The following is a 22005-nucleotide window of genomic DNA, read 5'->3' as shown; positions in this document are numbered from 1 at the left end:
AAAGGTTTATAAAAATAACTATTCACAACAGGTAACATCTGGTCACACTGTAAAGGTTTATAAAAATAACTATTCACAACAGGTAACATCTGGGCACACTGTAAAGGTTTATAAAAATAACTATTCACAACAGGTAACATCTGGTCACACTGTAAAGGTTTATAAAAATAACTATTCACAAAAGGTAACATCTGGTCACACTGTAAAGGTTTATAAAAATAACTATTCACAACAGGTAACATCTGGTCACACTGTAAAGGTTTATAAAAATAACTATTCACAACAGGTAACATCTGGTCACACTGTAAAGGTTTATAAAAATAACTATTCACAACAGGTAACATCTGGTCACACTGTAAAGGTTTATAAAAATAACTATTCACAAAAGGTAACATCTGGTCACACTGTAAAGGTTTATAAAAATAACTATTCACAACAGGTAACATCTGGTCACACTGTAAAGGTTTATAAAAAAGAACTACTTACACTATTTACACTGATTAGTTAAACAAAAAAAACAAAAAAGGATGGACAGAAGTGGAACGCACCTACAAATAAACATTTATTCATCCTCAATATCAGAAATGATGTCGCTTCGAAGGTTGCAAAGGGCTGCACAAATTCTTAGAATTTTATCTATTTTAGGGGTGAGGTTAATTGGAATGGTTTGAGAGAGGACTTTGAAGTTTTTAAGTCGACATATGACCCTCTCAACGTGGACACGTACATTGGCGATGCGCCTAGTGTTGGTGGTGTCTTCTTCAGAGAGTTGCATGCCTCTCTTTGTGAATGCTGGAAGGACAAGTTTCACCTTCCTTTCATAGAGGAGATCGGTAATAGTGAAGCCTATGTTAATTATCTAAATTATCTAAAGAATAAGCACTAGTATCTAAAGAAAAGGCACTAGTACTAAAGAATAAGCACTAGTCGCTAATGAATAAGTACTAGTACTTAATGGAATAGATGCTAGTATCTAAAAAATAAGTACTAGAAGCATGAAAATAGAGACTAGTAGGTTAAAATGATTAAATGTTAAAACGGCTTGCCATATTGGCTCAGAGAGAGAGAGAGAGAGAGGCTCACCATATTCAAACCAAAATATCTGACTTCCTCTTGGTCGTAGCTAATTACAGTAAATTAGAAAGTTGTCCGGGTCGAAGAGTACAATATACATATCAAGTTTTGTTACTGTAGATAAAACTAACCCCCCCACTTTTGTCAAAAGCATTTAGAAAGTGACACACTTCCTGCTGCCAGTTGGTGGCGCTATAACTTTGACTCACAATAGTCACATCCATGTGATCGGCCTCTTACAGCGAACACACTGCGGAAGTTTCATCAAGATCAGTTAATGTATGCAGAAGTTATAACACACTTCCTGTTTCCATTATTCGCCATAAATTCGTTTCCTCGCCACGGCCAAATCGTTCGAGATATCAAAAATCTCCTGGCAATTTTTCATCCTCAATGTCGGAGTGGCGGTGCCGCCGGCTTTGGCCCTTCATCGCTGCTCGCAGCTATATTCATATATATATATATATATATATATATATATATATATATATATATATATATATATATATATATATATATATATAAACAAGCCGGTGGCACCGCCACCCCGGTGCCTTTATATATATATATATATATATGTCTACATTGTTCAATCACGCCTCACACACACACACACACTTTTGCAGAGCCCACACCAATGCAAGCTCTATAGCACACATCTTCTCAAAGGTCAAAGCGGAGTTACGATATTGCCCGTCATGCACAGTAACCCTAAAGGCACCGGGGTGGCGGTGCCACCGGCTTGTTTATATATATATATCGTATTATTCTAACTTGTAAAAAACTATTAACTTTTGTTAATATTCAACCATTTCACAACTAACTTTTTTCCATAGATCAAACACAACATAATTATATGGTGGACTGAAACAAAAATTATTAATTAAATAAAATTATTGTTTTCCTCTGAAATAGCAAAAGCATCACACACTAGCTGTACCTGCTCTAAATAAAAAATAGTAATTCAATAAAAATACAAAATCGAACTAAATAAAATAAATTATTACAAAAACAAAATCAAACCAAAGAAAATATATCTTCGAAAAAAAAAGCGAGTGTCATGAGGAAAGGCGCCTCAGGAATCGTCAGGATTAACTCCATGTGTAAGGAATTTTGATTGATTTTATTTGTCACTTGAAAATTATTGTTAAATGTGTGCCTGCATAACTTTAATAAGATTTATTTTCTTTGATTTGATTTGTTTTATATAATTTATTTATTTCGATTTTGTATTTTTATTTAAATACTATTATTTATTTAGAGCAGGTACAGCTAAGTGTGCGATGCTTTTGCTATTTCAGAGGGAAAAAAACACATTTTATTTCAAAAAGGCTTTTCAATTAAATAAAATGTTCAAGCTTTGTTTTCGTTTTATTATTTTGTTTGTTTTAAGCTTTGTTTAATTTATATTGTTAATCATCTGACACAAAACAAATGCATAAAGTATCATTTTAACTTTTAAAAAACTATTAACATTTGTTAATAGTACATTGCCTGTCTTTTGTTAATAGGACAAAACATAGTTATTATATTTTATAATATTTTATAAATATATAAAATAAACATTTGTAATGAAATCGTTCAAAAAAATGATATTAGCATTGTTTTAAACTTTGAAATAGAAGTAGCGCAATGCCTGGCCACTCCCGCGCCGCCTCCTTTTCACAATCCGAGGGAACCGTCTCCGGAATATTAACCTCACTCCTAGAAGTCCAATTCTCATTATTCATGCCTCTTACCTGGGATTGATTGCACACACACACACACACACACACACACACGCACGCACGCACGCACTCACACGCACACACACACACACACACACGTGTCAAGTCACTTACATTTTAGATGCAATATTGACTGTTCTTCTGTTTCAGCAGCGAAAATAGTTAAACAAAGATCACAGCAGAACCATTGCATCTCACAGCAACGTGTTTTCTCATTACTGAATGATTCAGCATTTTGAACAAATTGGTTGACTCAAAGATTCAATGACCAATCCATAAACATCTGTCTCATTCATGAATGACTCAGTCGTTCAAACGAATCGTTTGAACGAATGAATCAATGACCCGCTCATTAAGACGGTCGCCTGGCGACACCTAGTGACGGTTTAGTGTTATTTGATTATACACTCAAAATATTCCACAACAAATCCTTTAAATTTAATGATATTCAGAACAGAACACGAATAAAAAAATAACTATAATAAAGCCAAAACGAAATAATTTAAAACAAAAGTAAAAGTAAGTGGTGTTAGGCTCACGTAAATCTCTCTTTAGAATCTAAATGTTGCAACATTTGCGATGTATTTGGATGCTAAACTATTCTTTATTACAGGCTTTGTACTTCACTCACGTTCCAATATCGACGGAAAAAATCATCCTCTTCACTTGTGCAAAAATGTGCTTGGAAAAATCACAGTGGAGCGGTGCTTACTGTGAATGATACAAATTGTACTACTGACTATTTCAACATAGCAGTGTAATTTGTATATGTTAGGTTGAATGTTTTATTATTGTGTGTGTGTGTGTGTGTGTGTGTGTGTGTGTGTGTGTGTGTGTGTGTGTGTGTGTGTGTGTGTGTGTGTGTGTGTGTGTGTGTGTGTGTGTGTGTGTGTGTGTGTGTGTGTGTGTGTGTGTGTGTGTGTGTGTGTGTGTGTGTGTGTGTGTGTGTGTGTGAGAGGCGTGATTGAACAATGTAGACATAAAAACATACTCCGTCCTTTTGTTCATACAGGACATTATTCAAACTGCAAAGTGTTTACTTATATTTGTGTACAATCGCAATAAAACACAACATTGTGCTTTTGTCAAACTGTAAACTACAACTGTCACCCAACCAAAATCTCTTGCGTGAGTATGCCTACCAAGTGAGGACCACCAGTTCTAAATAACATAGAAACATAAAAAAACTATTTCTGGCCACAAGATGGTGCACTTATTGGATACACTCCTTTGGATTACAGAAAACACCAAGATTTACATAAAAGTTTTTCACCATCGGACTGAGGACCGGCGGGCACTTTTTAATGATTTAAATTTTTAGAGTTTTTAATGATTAATAGGTAAACTAAGATGCTGTTTCCATTACTGAATATTTAACAATGTAAATCTGTAATGACAAATGCACAATGAGGTTGTCACCATTAACATGGCAGTGTTCTTTTATTGAAAACATTATTGAATAAAAGTGCAAATTGGTTATTTCATCAGGGAGAAGTGATATTTCCAGTTTTATTGATTTTCTTAAGACATTATGGAAACAATTAAGCCTAGTATTATTAAATTCTGTGTGACTTTTCTTAGTTAAGCATAAAGCAATAGTCTAAACTAACTGTTAAGTTGCCGGTCAAGGAAAATGGGCATTGGTTCAAATATGATTAAGAACTTTTGTTGTTGAGCACGAGCCTGGGTTTCCCCATGCTGCCTGGCCACAGAGCGATTTAATTCCCGCTGCTAGGCAGCCTGGACACCATGAACCAGATTTTCGCCTCAGATGGGGAACCAATCACAGAGCGGGGAGGGAGCAGCAAGGCGATGAGCTTCGTACAGGCGCATTTGATAGACATTCGTAGCACCCAATAAAACGTCTCTGGGCATTCGTAAACCACGCCTCAAATACTAGAAAATGAACATGTGGTTCCCAGACCACGTCTCATTCTCAATGATACGGGGTCTGGCGTTAGCCAGGCTAGTTGAGCACACCCTTTATATATGCTTTTTTTTCCAGAAAATCATTCCTGTTCTACGGTATTAAACAAACATGGCACACATGAACAATAATAATACTAAATGTTAGTTTATTTAGTACCCAGTCTTGACAAAAAAACTTCAGCAACATTTGTGCAGTGATTAACAAGCTGCACTTTCAATAAGTGCAATAAGAACAATACTGAATACAGAGTATTTCTGAAAGGTAACAAACTCCTTCTGTTGTTAGTCAATCAATTCATAATGTAAGCTTTCTTTTAACTTTAACAATTTCATTGTACACAAAGTACTTAACATCTTTCCACGTTCGCGCACTCAGGACTGGGGACTCTTTGGCAATACACATCAGGCAGTCCTGCTTTCCTGGAACTGTTTTAAGGGCGATTAATCTCGCAAGGCGTCGTTTGACTGCTGTCCTCTCCTGCTCATTCCACGGTCTCTTACCTTTATTCTTCACTACTCTTTCTGGAGCATCTATGAAACAAAAACCAAAAGGCATTTATTAGAAGTTGAGTTGGTAATAAATCGAGACCTTAAGTTGTATAACCTTCTGAACCCTGCCTTGATTAACTAATACTAGTAGGCAAGGCAAAGCAAGGCATGTTTATTTATACCACGCATTTCGTACACAAGGCGACTTACTGCGCCTTACAAAAGATGATATGCGAAATTACAATCAGGTTAAGGCAAAGCACATACATAAAAACATCAAGACATAGGAAATAAACAGTACTCAGTCACGTGCTGGAATTTTTTTTTATTGGGGACAAGGACGACGGGCCATTGACCAGTAAGAGAATCATGTCAATTCAAACATTTTGTTTAATTTATAACAAAGTCCTTTTCTGCTTGAAGGCCCTATACCTGATACATTTTTTTTTTTTTTGTAAGGTAAAATTTGACCCATAAAAGTTAGTTGTAAAAGTAATAATTTGTAAAACCTTTTGTCACATTTTGACTCTGAAGGACGGCCGTGATGACAAAAATACCCATTTCGTCACATTTTGCCTAAAAGGTTAAAAATTAGGTATAAGACACAGGTCTGAGATACATTTCTGCTTTTCTTGATCCAGAGGCGAGAGCTGTCGAGTGTTTGATGACCAGTGACTGACCTCTCTGCAAATAACCCACTATCACTGTTGACATTCATGTTTAGATGCGACAGTCGAAGCGTGAATAGAGCGGAATATAGGGGGATTTTTACTGAACACAATTCAGTCTACTCTCATTGCAATTACTATTATCATTGTTTGAATTTAAATGTAGTATTTCACAACAACAGATGTTTAATGAAATGCCAAATATGTAACCTGTAAATATATTCAAGTCCATATAACAAAACTGACTTAATTTGAGAGAGCTTAAATGTCTGTCAGGGGATTTATTTACAAGCACTATTACTGTAACACTAATTAATGAAATACCTTGTCACAGAAAAGTCAATATTTCAATTACAAGTCACAGTGACTTGCAGTACGATTAAAGGGTTAGTTCACCCCAAAATGTAAATTCTGTCAGTAATTCCTTGCCCTCATGTTGTTCCAAACCTGTAAGACTTTGTTCATCTTCGGAACATAAATGAAGATAATTCTGATTAAATCTGAGAGCTGGATCACTCCTCCATAGGCTTCTAAGGGACTGAAACTTGCCGGCCCAGAAAAGTTATTAAAGACATTGTTAAAATAGTCCGAGTGACGACAGCGGCTCAACCTTAAGTTTATCAAGCGCACGCGTTTTTTTTTTTTTTTAAGTGGTTGATGGAAAATAAAACACTGCGCGTTCTAAAAATCTAAATTCGGATCTATTATTTTTCACAGAATTTTGAATTGGTTTATTACATGTATAATTATATGTATAAAGAGTGAATGTCACTGCACAACAGGGTACTCTTACTTCACTGCTGTAACTCAGCCTGGGCTTCAGTGTCAGCTGATCTTTACTAATCCTGTACCGAGCTTTACTTTCTGTACAGTAGACTAGTTGTAGTTTAGTGTCCCAAATGCTGTCTAATAGCTCCATATCAGTTAGTTGGTAGAACATTGTTCTAAGATCTAGTTAGACTGAGTTGAGGGTGTGAAAGCTAAAGCAGAGTCGAGGCTCATGTTCCTCCCGGATGGTGCACAGATCACACGGGGCTTCAATGGCACTGGATGAAGGATCGGGCGAGGTGGAGGATAACCAAACCTAGTTGTATCCCATACATCAATCAGACTATTTTTTGCATCTAGGAATTTTTTCCTGAATTGTTCATAGACAGGTGTAGCCTGATAGATTCAGACATTCCAAATTTCTTTTTTACATTTTTTAAAAAAAAAAATAAAAAAATTCTGTGCCTACAGTAGAGCTTAGATCGGGCCCAAAAAAAAAATTAAGCCCGACCCGAGCCCGTGCACGTTGTGTCCGAGCCTGAACCACTCCATGTCTCCCGATATTGCGCATCCTCCTATCTACTCTGTTCACTTTCATTATCAACATAATGGAAAAAAATAACATTATAATGTTTTAATATGAAACTAAATGCGCTTATTTAAAGGCTACAACACATAGGCCTATTATACACAGACTCTCTATTTGTACAAATTGCTACACATTCATTTAATTCTGAATTTTGCACACTTAAGTTGAAAGTAGGGATGCACTGAAATGAAAATTCTTGGCCGAAACCGAAAACGAGGAAACCAAGGCCGAAAACCGAAAGAAATTATGCCAATTATATGTACCATTGCATTTATGGCTATGACTGTGTACAAACTTTACTAAAATCAAGGCATTGCAAAAATTAATATAAAATTTTCAAAGAATAAATCAATTACGAATTATGCAAATATTTAGCACATTGCAACAATGCACAGTATAAAATCAAATTCAAACTAAAATGTTTAACTTGACCCCACTCATGTGTACATTAAATAATAATCTACTGGCCTGCAGAAAGGTTTTAAAATTAAATGTTCTTCTCTCATAAAAACAAAGCCGAGCACGAACTTCTCATCACACCAGCACCCAGTTTGCACGTCTAAATTAGTTGCTTACATTTTTAAAAATGAGCATACACTAGCATAAAAAAGCCTTTTTAATGAACAAAGGTCAATGTTTAATACAAATGTACACGAAACTTAATGAAATAGGTTTAGTGAAATTAGAAAATATTCAAGAGAGCGTTAATTTAGTTGAATACATACATGTTCCCATTTTTTTTGTAATGTCACAAGTAATAATCTCAGGGTTTACTGGGTTTTACATGATTATTTTTGTATTGGTGGTGGTATACTAAAAAATAAACATTGTCACGTGTTTATCTTTCCTGATGGTTAGAGGACAGTTACTTGAGTCGTCCCCTGTCGTTTCAAAGAATAGTACAACGGCGAGCGCGTCAAGTATAAACGCCTCGACCGTTTGGAGAGGTAACGTTACGCGCGCTGTCTGTGGAGACTCGCTCTGCGGATGCAGGCGAAAGTATAAACAAGGCTTCCGTCTCCTCGCGGGTTCAGATATACTGAAATACGTCCACACCGCAGACATGTTGCTTCAGACAAGCACGTGCAGGTCGCGGTTTCTGTTTGCGTCATAACAACATTTCGCCGTATTGTTTCGGTGATAAGTCTTTCGGCCGAAAACCGAAAATGCACTTTTGGGCCATTTTCGGACAAAAATTTTCGGTGGCATCCCTAGTTGAAAGGCATGTTGCCTTTATTGCGTGCATTTATTAATTAGGCTATTATCTTTATGAATAATGTAACAAGGACGAAGCATGTAAACTGCGTTGTTTATTTATTCAGAATCTAATGTATCGTAAATGGATCCGAATGAAGAAACGTAAAAAAAGAAAGAAAAGAAAACCTCGCCCTCAGCGGTATGCTTGAAGAAGTAACAAAAGAGGACATTGAAGGCTGACTATCATCCTTTCTGTCATGGCAAGCCTGCTTCATGTGTCTGCTCATCGTCCAAGTCCCCGTTTTTTTGCTGTCACCATAGGCGAGCAGCGCGCCGCACTTGCACTCAACAAAGCCAACACATATGTTGTCACTGCCCACGACTAATTTAAAATATTTCCATACCTCCGACTTTCCTTCATACTTGCTCAAAGTTAATTCTCCTGTTTTCTTTTTTTCTGTACTTCTTCAAGCTCCATTAAGCTACACTTAAGCTACACAATAGGCCTACAGCACAGTGTGCGTGCGAGTGGAGGAGACGCTGTGCGTGACACGTGACGTGCTTGATCAAGGGCCCGACCGGGCTCGGGTAGAGAATCTAAGCTCTAGCCTACAGAATCCTTATACACATTTTCAAGGTGTGTGGGGGCCATATTGGACTCCATCTTTGTTTATAGTCTGCTCTATGAAATATTAAACTAATCATTTTACCTTTGCTTGTTCACTCTACCTTAAGTCTGTAAAGCCAAAGCAAATGCATAAACTAATAATCAGACACACCCAAAACCAATGATAAAAACTGAGAGGGAAAAAAAACTAAAAAAATTTAAAATTTTTGAGTGGACACCTAGTCATTTTCAAAAGTTGGCTTATGGAGACGATTTATGCCAAATTTCAGGCTTGTTTCACCAATTGAAGTATTTTAGTGAAAAAAAAAAATTTATCTGCTGCACTATCTGTAGGTCTTTGGGAACTCTGTGTGTGGCTTATAGACAACTACGGGCTTATACATGTACAATTTTTACATTTAGTTGGATTGGTTTTTGTTCAGATGCACTCAAATCAAATCTCCCATTAGAAATGTAAGGTTGAAAGATGACCTTCTTGTATTTCTGTTAACATGGTAATAGGTTACTGTTCTACAAAGTATTACAATTAAATTCATGCATGATAACAGTAGAGCTGGCTCACTAGGGCAAGATCAGTAAACCTTGTTTAAGAAACAACATTAGCAGTAATGAGGTGAAGACAAAACTACACCATTTAGTAAAGTGTAGCCTCTCTGCATGTTTAAAGGGGTGGTTGATTGAGATTTCACTTTTTTCATTTTAAATAGTGTGTAATGTTGCTGTTGGTGCATGAACAGTATCTGCAAAGTTGCTGCGCTGAAAGTTCAACGTAAGCAGAGATATAGTCTTTTAAAAATCAGGAAATTTAATGCCTACAAAAACGACTCGAATGCGACTACAACGAGATACTTCCTGGGTTTTATACGTAACTAACCCATACATTTACATCAACCCTCCCTCCGGAATATGCAAAAAAGGGGCCATGGCCATATTTCTGCGGCTTTGTCGAAGAGGAAGAGTTATAGTGGAGCTGTAGCCGTGCCGTCGAGTGTGTTCTGGTCACCCAGCTGTCGATCTTCTGTGTTCGGGCTTCCTACGGACGCTGTCGTTCGTCAACAATGGCTAAAATTTATGTTTGGTTATGTTCCCGAAAATTACAATCGTGATTTAGCTTTCTGTGCTGCGCATTTTATGGAAGACAGCTTCCAGAATCTCCACGAATTCAATCCCGGATTCAACAAGAAACTGTTACTAAAACATGAAGCAGTTCCAGCTTTAAAACCAGATCAGCTGTTGTTGGGCCACAACCTGTAAGTAAGACTGAATCATTCTAAATAAATTGTATAATTTCAGACGTAAATGTTTTAGTTTTATCAAGGACGTAAACAAATGCCAGCACTGGCTTTAGTACTTAGTTATGCTATTTCGTGTGTCAAACGCGTACAATCATTTTGGACCTGAATTTGTAATTATGTACTAATTTTGTAAATGTATTTTCCATGTATACTTTATGACGTAATTTTTCGATTTGATCAAGAACGTAAACCAATGCAAATGCTGTTTGTTTATAGCCAGTTAGTTCGATGCTATTTTTTGTGTGTAGCCTATAAGACAAACGTGTATAAAGTAAAAAAAAAAGATATGTAATCGCAACAGCAAGCTCCAGGTGCTGTTATCAGTGTACAACATGGTTTGTTTAAAAAAAAGTACCATTCAGAAACGTTTTGTTTGGGGAGCCGCGATCTGGGTCTGATTCTGGCTCAAACTGATATGGCAATATTGACACCATTATTTACGGTACGTTTGACCGGACCTTCGCCCGTAAAGGTAATGGGCGTGAAATTTCCGGATAACGTGCACTACGCAGTTTAGCCAATTACAACACACCGGCCCAACTCACCAATCTGAGCCCATTGCCTGTTTTTGAGGCAGTGTTTCATAGAATCAGGAAGTCAACCGGTCGTTCAAATGACAGAGGAGAAAGCGGATTACAATAAAGGTGAAATTTATGAAAAATAAGGCTTTTAAAATAAAATAAAAACACGAAGACATGTTATATTGCACCCCATAAACACAATCATGCAAAGAAAAAAAGCAGTAAACCACCCCTTTAAGAGGATAAGAATAATAATAAAAAAGCACTGAAAGGTCACAGAATGAGATGTGTACTTGTGCTTACCATGCTCAGTCTCACCGCTATCTTCATCATGCAGTCTAGATGTTGTAATCCTCTTTGGTTTTTTAGCAGAGGAGTTTCCTGAAGTTGAGTGTGGCTCCTGTTCATCTATGCAGCATGAAAACAGTAAACTCAACCAAAATGTTGACATCTACATATTACAAACAGGGACAGTAGAGCCTTAAAGGTGCATCTCAAATTATGCAGTCAAAAGCTGTGACTGGTTACATTCTCCATTTCTATTGACAATAATATATGCATGTCCAGACCTGATCATCCAAGGTAAAAACACAGTTCAGGTGGAAGGGAAGTGTTAATGTTTTATGTGGTGTCTAGTTCAACACTGCAGTTTAACGATGCTGTCAGCTCCAGCCAGTCAATAATAATAATACATTTTATTTGTTTGGCGTCTTTCTAAGTGCTCAGGGTCACCTTACATCTAGGATACGGCTGCACGGTTTGGGGAAAATGTCATTGTGATTATGGAGGTCAATATTGCGATATAATAAACAAATGGTTTCATGAGTCAACTTACTTGGTTCCAAAGCAAAATGCACACACAGATTAGTGATACTTCTGTGTATTAATATGTATTTCACCACTCAAACTAGCAACAACAACTAAATGATTAATAACACCTTTAATGATCAATAAACCATTGATGTCTGGATAAAAATTACATTAATTTTAACCATCCAACATTACAGTGATTCTGTCATTACAAGTGAAAGCTATACATAAAAAAAACAAAAAAACATTAAGCTTCAAAAAATATAACAGCTTTTAATATTAGTAAACTTCAAACAATCCTCACATAAACCATAAATGTTTATGTGAGGTTTATGTATATAAATGTCATATTTACCTGTGCCCTTCCTGTCTAACAGGACATATACAGAAATTAAATACAGTTATCAAACAGTTTGCATAAATTATATATAGGCTCAATCCCAATTCACCCCTTGGCCCTACCCCTTGTTTTCGAGTGTACCCTGGCCCTCAAAACAGAGTTACAAGGGCCAAGGGGTTAAAATATTCCCCTACAAAATGGAACAACCCTTCATGAACCCGATACGTCATCAGTCGTCAGCGATGGCTCTGGCGTTACAGAGTTTTTACAGGATTTCTCCATGACAACGACTGACAATCAGCGCCGCTGCTCTTAACTTTGAGGAAACATGATGCTTATAACAGGGTTTATGCAGGAATCATAGAGATGAATTTACTACCTTTTACTACCTTTTTTACTACCTCCACAATATTTTTTACTACCAACACGACATATATTCTATGTAACGTTACAATGTTCTCAATATAATTCATAATCCCACGTTTATAATGAACAACGCGTTATGGTTATTGTGTTATTAAAAACTGTGTACGCAGAGGGGCGGGGTGACCAAAGCTCATTATCATTTAAAGGGATGTGATTGTGCACTGAAACGGCGTGCTGAAAACAGAGCTATTTTTGAGCTGGTAAAATGAGTGTTTTCTTAAAATACTAATGAGAATTTTTGATAAAAGTATATTACAAAGTTTTCATTTAGACCCTAAAGATTCATATTAACTTGTACAAAAATGGCATTATATGACCGCTTTAACCCTAGCCCTTGAGTTATCCTAACCATTACGTTAGCCCTTAGCCCTAATAAGGTGAATAATAACCTTGGCACTTAAAAACAAATGACACTTAACAGCCATAAACTTTAATAAAGATTAATAATAAAGTGTGTCACATCACACACACTTACCCACAAACACACATTCTCACACACACAGACTTAAGCAGTGAAATTACTATCCCAAAACAGCAATTTATTTAAATCACATCTCTAAATGTGCTTCAAATATGGCACTGCTTTGCTCCTCCCTCACGCGAACCCGTTAAATATTTTCAATTAGGGATGCACGATACCACTTTTTGCAGAACGAGACGGATACCAATACTTTCATTTTTGGTACTCGCCGATATCGATACCGTAACCGATCCCTGAATTTTCACTGCATTTGTAATTTTTAAATGTATTAGTAGATAAACCAAAAGAATATAAATCATATTAGTTGGCTTAATTTGTTCATCAAATATATATTTCCTTCAGATATTTTCATGCTTAATTAATCCTGCTAAAAAGCATGCTTCTGTTTCTGTCACTGTTCATTCTATTGCTCTATCATATTTTATCTTTCATTTAATACAGGGTATACACAGAAATTCTTAAAATTAATTTAATACCTTCACGACTTCAAGATGCAACTGTAGTGGCGTATATAGAGACAAGTAAAGTAATGAAATATCTTCGAAAACTTGCATTTCCCCATAATGTCCAGGGTTTTTTCCTTGGTCAAAATTGGTCTTCGTTGGTGGCCGACAGACGCTTATCCTTTCTTGCCCTTTTTAAAAAAAAAATACTTCTTTGCTGGACGTGATAATTGTTTTGGTATAATCATATCAATATCAAAAAGTAAAATAAAAACGGAGCATTAAAAAGTTTATTTTAAAAGTTTATTGAAGTCTAATTTTCTACCATATACTGTAAAATTTAATAGAATTAGCTGCCAGATACTTTTTTTTTTTAAATTAAATAACAAAAATTGCTGCTAGATAACAACTTGCTTTGCACTTTTTTTCTGGTTTCACCTCACTCCAGTCTAAACTATTTTTTTTTTTTTTTTTGCAATGTTTCTACACATTATAACATAAATAACCTGAAAATACTACGTAGTTTACAACATACATGAATTGTTTGTTCATATTACTTCACAGTGCATTAACTAATGTTAACAAATACAACTTTTGATTTCAATAATGTAGGCTATATGGTGAAATTGACATTAAGAAAGATTAATTAATGATGTAGACGTGCAGTTTATTAATAGTTCATGTTAACTAATGTAGTTAACTAGATTTTAATAAATGGAACCATATTGTGTTACCGATTCAGAAGTCCCGTGAGGACAGATCCGTTGTGTTAACCATTCATTAAAGTGACGCGTCATTAGCGGACGTGTACGCATTGTGTGGTTATCCCATCAGTTAGGACATCGCACAAAATTTGTGTCAACAAATAGGTTTTTTTAGGATAGATTTTTCCTTTATTGAAAGTGTGGTTATGTCAGCTGAATGTGGCACACGCCGTGAGAGAAGATAAGGCAACGTTTTTTTAGCACAATTCACACACAGCGGGAAATAAATTTCCAATTGCACCACGTGAAACTTCGGTCTTCCGACCTTTTACCATCGTGTCTGTCAATTGATTTTGATTAATATGAGCGAGGGAGAGAGAGCAAGAGTGAATTGAGTGCGCGCGCGCAGCCGGGGCTCTCTCTCTGTTCCTTCTTTCAGTTAACATGCACCCTGTCACAAGCGTAGCAGTCAGTCGTCTACATTAGGCTACTCACCGATCAAATATGGCTTTGGCGGCCGACTGATGACTGAAATAGAAGCGAACTCGCGAACAGGTTGGGCAGCAAGCCAGGCCAGCCGGGTACCCAGTTTGTTTCAGCGCGCGCGAACGAACAAACACCACGTCACATGATATCGCACAGGTCCTACTCGCAACATATAAATAAATCCACGCGAATTTTAGAACAAAGTCCTGCACTTAACACAAATTGAAACTCATAGGCCTAGTTGGATGGGGGTTCGAAAATTTACTACTTCGTCAGATGACGTTTACTACTTTTTACTACTTTTTACTGGCCTTAATTTGGCATAATTTAATTTACTACCTTTTACTACCTTTTACAACCCCGCGGAAACCCTGTATAACGTTCCTTCCTCGAAAGTATTTCTTTTCTGTTTCGGAAAGGTAATTTATTATACAATTTCTTAATTTAAATGACTATATCATTATTATAAGAGTAAATAAAGTGAACAGTGGTGTCATCTGGCGCTAAATTTAAATGTTTAACCGTTTGTGAAGCCATCTCGCCGGTGATTCGCGATGTATTCTGCGAACTTTCTCATAGCCCTCCGTTTGGAGTGTGCCTCTGAAAAATCTCCGTTTCGAGGGCTATGTAGCCCTACCCCTTAGCCCTACCCCTCGATCTAAACAAGAATCGGGACACCCTACCCCTTGACGTGAACGCGCAAAACGGAGGGGTAGGGCCAAGGGGTAGGGGCAAGGGGTGAATTGGGATTGAGCCATAGACTAGGCCCTAATCCTTAAAGCTACAAAAGTTATTTAGTCAAGAGCAGTGAGTAATTTTCTCTGTTCTGTTCCCTTTATTCTTTGATCAACTTTACTGACAGAGCTTTATTGGCTACTGGCCCTTTAAGAGCAGCCGCTGCTGACCGAGACGCGGATCTCACACGCGCCTCATTCTCTCACAACTCTTCACGTCCATCATAAGACGGCTGTTATGTTATGAAGATACTCGACAAAACAATATTTTGGCATAATTGTGTGTGTTATTGTTCGTTCAAGCGCGAAAGAGAACTGTATTCTGGGGTGCGGTCTGTGCATGCGAATTATTCTGGCGCGTGTCTTTCTGTGTGTGAATCAGGACATTCACAGGCAGCGCGCTCTTGACTAGTCGTGCAAGAATGGTTTAAAAAGGCATTTGCACGAATAAGAGCGGGATCATGTAACACTAGCCAAAGGATGAAGAAAAATAACAGATGCTGCGTTAATTACGTTAACAGCCCTTATTTGTTTATTTCATGTAAAATTGCAGCATTTTGCGTCATATAATCGCATAGCCTTGACATCGCGATTACGATTTGATTATGTCGTATCTTTTCTTCCTTAACAAGCAGTAATGACCATTGATGACTTGATTTAAATAAAACGAACTGTTTACTTAAGTTTATGAACAGGATTACACATTGATATAGCGCACAAACATGGAGTCATTTTCATTTCTCTCTTCTCTCTCTAGTTCAATCTGCGCGCTCTAGCCCCCTATCCATTTTGGGTAAACTTTTCTTAAAGCTGAACAACCTTATAAATGACAACACTGTTTCTGTTATTACAGAAAGAACGGATGCTGCGTTAATTGCGTTAAATAGCCTAACACGTTAAAGCTGGGAAGAAGTTATACCTCTTCTCAATATCATTAACTCGTCTTTATCTTTAGGTCATGTTCGAAGAACATTCAAGCTGGCAGTTATAAAACCTCTTATTAAGAAACCACAATTAGATCCAAATAACCAAGCAAACTACAGACCCATTTCAAATCTTCCATTCATGTCAAAAATATTAGAAAAAGTTGTGTCCGCTCAACTCGGCTCTTTCTTGCAAGAAAACGACATCTATGAAAAGTTTCAGTCTGGATTCAGGCCACATCATAGCACTGAAACTGCGCTTGTTAGAATCACAAATGATTTACTTTTAGCTTCGTACCAAGGCTGTATCTCAGTACTAGTTTTACTCGATCTTAGTGCTGCGTTCGACACTATAGATCACACAATACTCTTAGATCGACTACAAAATTACACTGGTGTTCAAGGACAAGCATTAAGCTGGTTCAGGTCATACTTATCTGACCGCTACCATTTCGTCTACTTAAATGGAGAAAAATCGATCATAACTTCGGCAAACTATGGAGTGCCGCAGGGATCTGTGTTAGGCCCTCTATTATTCTCAATATATATGCTGCCACTTGGTAATATTCTAAGGAAACATGGAATTAGTTTCCATTGTTATGCCGATGACACTCAAATATATATTTCATCACGGCCGGATGAATACGCTAAATTATCCAAATTGACAGAGTGTGTTAAAGATATAAAAGATTGGATGACGCGTAATTTTCTTTTATTAAATCCAGACAAGACAGAGGTAATACTTATCGGTTCTAAAAACCGTCCACAAAACCTCTCACAGCACGACTTTACCATATTAGGATGCCCTATTACTTTATCCGCTACAGTAAAAGACCTGGGTGTTACATTAGACTGCAACCTGTCTTTTGAAAAGCATATTTCATATGTTACAAAAACAGCCTTTTTCCACCTTAGAAACATTGCTAAGCTACGTAATATGCTATCAGTCTCTTATGCAGAAAAGTTAGTTCATGCATTCATGACCTCGAGACTAGATTACTGTAATGCTTTATTAGCTGGTTGTCCTGCATCTTCAATAAACAAGCTACAGTTAGTCCAAAATGCAGCCGCTAGAGTTCTTACTAGATCAAGAAAATATGATCATATAACACCGATTCTATCATCACTTCATTGGTTACCTATAAAGTTCCATATTAATTACAAGGTATTGCTTTTGACTTATAAAGCCCTAAATGGTTTAGCTCCAGTCTATTTAACGGATCTTCTATCGCCCTACAATCCACCGCGCTCTTTAAGATCACTAAATTCGAGGCTTCTGGTCATTCCTAGGATATCCAGATCCACCAAAGGAGGGAGAGCATTTTCACATTTAGCTCCAAAACTCTGGAATAGCCTTCCTGATATTGTTCGTTGCTCAGACTCGTTCTCCCAGTTTAAAACTAGACTAAAGACGCATCTATTTAGTCAGGCATTCATATAAATTTTTTATCTTACAGTTACTGTAAATTCGGCCTCTACTTCATAAACGCCAGAGGAGAACTGGCCCCGACTGAGCCTGGGTTCTCCCAAGGTTTTTTTTTCTCCATTGGGTCATCTGATGGTGTGTTAGGACACCTTTAGGTCACTGGATGGAGTTTTTCGGTTCCTTGCCACTGTTGGCTTTGGCTTGCTCAGTTTGGGGATTTTCAAATTAAATGACCCATCATACCATTGATTAGCTCTACCAAACTTGGATGTCTTTTTTCCAGTAATAAACAAACACTCTTAGGTTGTTTTGATTGATACTGTGAAGCAGCTTTGATACAATCTGTATTGTGAAAAGCGCTATATAAATATATTTGACTTGACTTATTATTAAAGATAATTATTTAAACATTTCTATTCTAATTAATTCACAACAGATTAATCATGCAGCACTAATCTAGGAAACACATTAATAGGACACTTCACCCATTTGCATTAAGCTTTATATCGTTAGAAACCCAGTCATATTTTTGAATTGTCGTGCATCATTCCCTCAGTTTCCCCTGAGACGGGAGAAATACAGATTTCAGTTAGGGGTGTGACGGTTATTATATAACCGTGAGACCGACGGTTATAGTTGAACACCGTCATTAGAACTCTATAACCACCAAAACCGTGTTATTAAAATATTTTTAATCATAGAGAATGTTTAAATACTAATATCAGCTTACGAGGGAAACAGAGGCGGAGTTAGTGGTGCTTCGGAGGCTGCTACTGCTGGAGATGATTCGGGAGAGGTCTGTGCACCTTTACCGATCAGAGCGCGCGCTGACACGGAGTAAAGCCTTGTTTATACTCGACGTGTCCGCACGAGCGCGGCAAAAATGACGAGTTGGGTGCGCAAGTCCCCACTTCGCTTGGCTGTGTGCACGGCTTTTTTTGTAACAGCGCGCGGCGCCGCATCCGAGGATTTCTTTGAACGACTTCAAACCTTCGTATTTGATAACTGATATTTTGGAATGAAGAAAACCAAAATGGACCCCTCAATGAAGTAAAAATATCTAACACTGATTTAAGAACACTTAATTAGTGCCAAAGTTACCTTCATCATGTTTTTCTACAGTTCTCTCCATTTGTCCTTCACCTATTTCCTGGTGCACCAGTCCATCTGTAAAAGAACATGTTTTGATAGAGACAAAGTCCTTGCATCTGCATCTCAAAAATACACCAGTGCTACAGCAAAACTCTATAACTGCAAGATGATGTTTTAGTTGAATGAAATTGCCCACAAACATAACAATGGTGCAGTGAAAGATTAAAGTCACACTGAGAGTGTTACCTATGTCCTCAATGCCTTGACCGATGTTATCAGTCCCATCATCCTCATCAGCATTACCATCGTCTTCATGTCTTGTTCTAGATGTTTGACATTGTCTCTTCCCAAGTGACCATACTGCGGAGTCATCATCATCCTCTTGTCTTTGTGTTGTGACCGCCTTCTTTGTCCTTTGAACTGATGAGCTTGTGGTGGACAGCTGCCGTCCATCTGATGAAGCATACATTAGAAACAGACAGACAATCATTCACAACATACGTTTTTTTGAAATGCAAATACATGTATAGAAAAGCTTTTTTGGTCGGTTAGCATCCATAGATTTATATGAAACATTATGAATTTAAATTCTGTTTTCTCAATGTATTTTTCTCTCAAAAAAGACCAAAAATGTTAAACCCCTTTTTGTCACATTTAGATTGTATTACTATTTGTTGATTTTGTGTATGGTCAATGTAAACATCAGGCTTATTTGTTTCCACAAGATTCAAAGTTTCAATTTAAATACAAGAGCATAGCGTTCCTAATATGACTACTCGTGAGAGTTTTAGAACATACCTTCATGAGCTTCCTGTTGAAGTCCTGCATCTGACCTTCTCTTTTTGACACCTTTTGGATCTTTAGTTGGGGTGGCTGCGTGTCTTTTGCCTATGGAAATATTTACAGTAGGAAATTGCTCAACTTACTTTTACAGTGACATTAAAAGAAAGTCAAAAATATGCAGATAAATAAAGATGCACACAGTTGACAAAGTCAGAAAGAGAGATGAAGACAGACAGAAAGACAGATAGAAGACAGTGTAATTGGAAGAGGGAGAACTTTAAAATTGTATAATAATAATTTAATTACCACTGATAACGGAGTCCAGTGTTTGCAGACTCTTCCCTTTCAGTGACTCTGCTCCATGATCCATCGCAAACAGAAGTTTGCCAATCTTGGCCACTTGGAATGTTTTATCTGTCTGTCGATAATACTCGCAGTGGACTCGGATATCATGTCCCATAAAACGAGCAACTTGCTCAAGTTCCTGATTGCTGAGGTCGAGAAGCTGACATAAGGTAGCAACGTGTTTCCGTAACTTTGTTGATCTCAGCAGTTCTGGGTTTTTGGCCTTGCTCTCTTCTGCATATCTCCTGAGGCAGTCACACCCACGGAGATTGGTTGTTGTGCTAGGCCTGGCAAACAGAAAGGGGTTCTCCTCAAGTATGCCAACTTCCCTCCGTTTTTCAATCAGGAAGTCAAGCGAAGCTTTAGTGCGCTCAATTAGGAGGATGGGCACCTTTCTGCCTCTCTTTCCGCGTGTCACCAAACGTGTCAGTCTGTGGCTCATTTGTTTTTCCACAGGCGATAGGGTCTCATAAATGTCCTTATTAACAGGACCAGTGTCTGCTTTTAGATTTGTCTCAAGGGTTAAACGTGATGCTTCTCCTTCACGCTTCTTATTGAACACAATTATTTGTGCAAGAAGGCTCTCACTTAACTTCCTGTATGCTGTAGTACTCACGCGCTCTGTTAACTCTGCCTTCGCCTCATCCTCCACTTTCCTCAGGTAGTTCTGGAGCGTGATCACATCCTCTGTCAGAGGTACAGTGTCTTCTTTGCCCCAGCGCGTTGCTCCAATGAGCTATGAGCATTAGTCGACACATGAATGGACCATGAGTTCTCCAGCAACTCCTTGAACTTTTTTGCCTTCTTCTCAGTTTTGACATCAGAGTCCATCAAGCAGTGGCCTATCCAGGCTTCAGTGGCCCCTTTGAGTGAAAACCCAATTTTAACAGCTGTAGATGGCTTTCCATATTCGTTCTTGATTACATCATAGTTTGACACGTGTCTGGCTGCTTCAATTGCAAGTCTAAATTTTGCTGGATCACAAACGTCTTTAAGAGTTTTGGCATGCTTATCAATCTCCTTGGCAGCCAACATGAACCGTCCTAGTTCTCTCAGCTTTTGTGCAATGTATCTGTGCTGAGATTCTTCACGGCCCTTTTTTGCAAATAATGCATCTCCATACGCACAAATCATCTCATCACTTCTGATGTGAGAGGTTACATGATCTTGTTGCATAGAGTGGATGATCTTTTGTACTCCTTGGCCTGATTTGAGTGGAAGTAGATGTGAGGAAGATTTTTGTACCCTTTTGCCTTTCTGCCTTTCCTCTTTCCGTTCTCTACATGACTTCTCATGTCTCCAGAGTTCAGTCCTCTTGAACATTGCATAACAGTGTTGACATGGTAGGTAGCTCTCTACGTCTGCCTTCACAGAGGGCCGTTTCCAGACTACAATATCACCATTTCCTTCCTTGAAGACCATATGATTGTGCTGCCAGTCACCCTTATTACGAAGGCCTTCTATCAGAATCTTCCTTTGTTTTGAGCCAACTGGAAAACTAAAAGCATAGGCAACATCTCGTTCCATACTATGTTTTCTTTCTAGATGTCTAGCTATCTTCAATTGACTCTTTTCACAGAAGACACAGTAATGGACTTTGTCCCAGACTCTGGCTCCATCCTTTTTTATGCTTCTCTTAACAGTAATGTTTTTGGCATCTTTAAACTTCCCTTTTCCTTTTGACTTTGTACCTTTTTGAACTGCTGTATCTTTGGCCTTCTGGTTCTCAGCTTCTCTGGTGTCAGTTTCACTGGATGATGCATGACTGTGGTGCTTCTCTGGAGTATTGTCGCAGGATGACTGGGGCTCTAGTGCAAGTAACTCATCTTCACTGGATGATGGTGACGGAGATGGTGTGTAGTCCTTATCCAGTGGATCTGCATCAGACCCGCTGGATGACAGAAGCTCCTCTCGGAGCACCTCGTCTCCTCTGGATGGGGATGGTGCTGATGGGGGGCTCCAGGGTTCATCACCACCACTCTCTTTGCAGTGGTCTTTTTTGGCCTTCACAGCAGGGCAAAAGAGGGGAAACCAGGAAAATTATCAATTAGATACAGATACATTAGAGCAGGGGTCCTGAATAAAATTTTACTAAGGTCCAAATTAAAAATATAAACACTACAGGCC

The 22005-nt window shown here is 37.8% G+C and overlaps 1 protein-coding gene across 1 annotated transcript; it reads right to left on the bottom strand.

Annotated features, from left to right (window-relative positions):
• Nucleotides 1-18739: 18739 nt before the first annotated feature.
• LOC130081151 (uncharacterized) lies at nucleotides 18740-21796 on the bottom strand. Its single transcript, XM_056246110.1, has 4 exons — nucleotides 19840-21796; nucleotides 19549-19638; nucleotides 18997-19203; nucleotides 18740-18825 (listed from the first exon to the last, which is right to left on the bottom strand). Exons 1-4 carry the CDS (start codon nucleotides 20318-20320, stop codon nucleotides 18740-18742), a joined length of 864 nt encoding a protein of 287 aa, XP_056102085.1. The 5' UTR covers nucleotides 20321-21796.
• Between the last annotated feature and the right edge of the window lie 209 nt (nucleotides 21797-22005).

Source organism: Rhinichthys klamathensis, unplaced genomic scaffold (genome assembly GCF_029890125.1).
Source record: "Rhinichthys klamathensis goyatoka isolate OS25496 unplaced genomic scaffold, OSU_Roscu_1.1 h1tg000036l_1, whole genome shotgun sequence".
Taxonomy (NCBI): Eukaryota; Metazoa; Chordata; class Actinopteri; order Cypriniformes; family Leuciscidae; genus Rhinichthys; species Rhinichthys klamathensis.
The sequence above is the reverse complement of the archived record's forward strand: the minus strand, read 5'-3'. Positions and strand labels throughout refer to the sequence as shown.

Excerpts from the sequence above, each read along its gene's own strand:
- LOC130081151 (XM_056246110.1), bottom strand. The coding sequence starts at position 20,320 with ATGAGCCACAGACTGACACGTTTGGTGACACGCGGAAAGAGAGGCAGA. Across the intron at positions 19,639-19,839 it reads ACTGGACTCCGTTATCAGTG|GCAAAAGACACGCAGCCACC; the intron begins GTAATTAAATTA and ends ATATTTCCATAG. Across the intron at positions 18,826-18,996 it reads TCAAGGCATTGAGGACATAG|ATGGACTGGTGCACCAGGAA; the intron begins GTAACACTCTCA and ends GTTCTTTTACAG.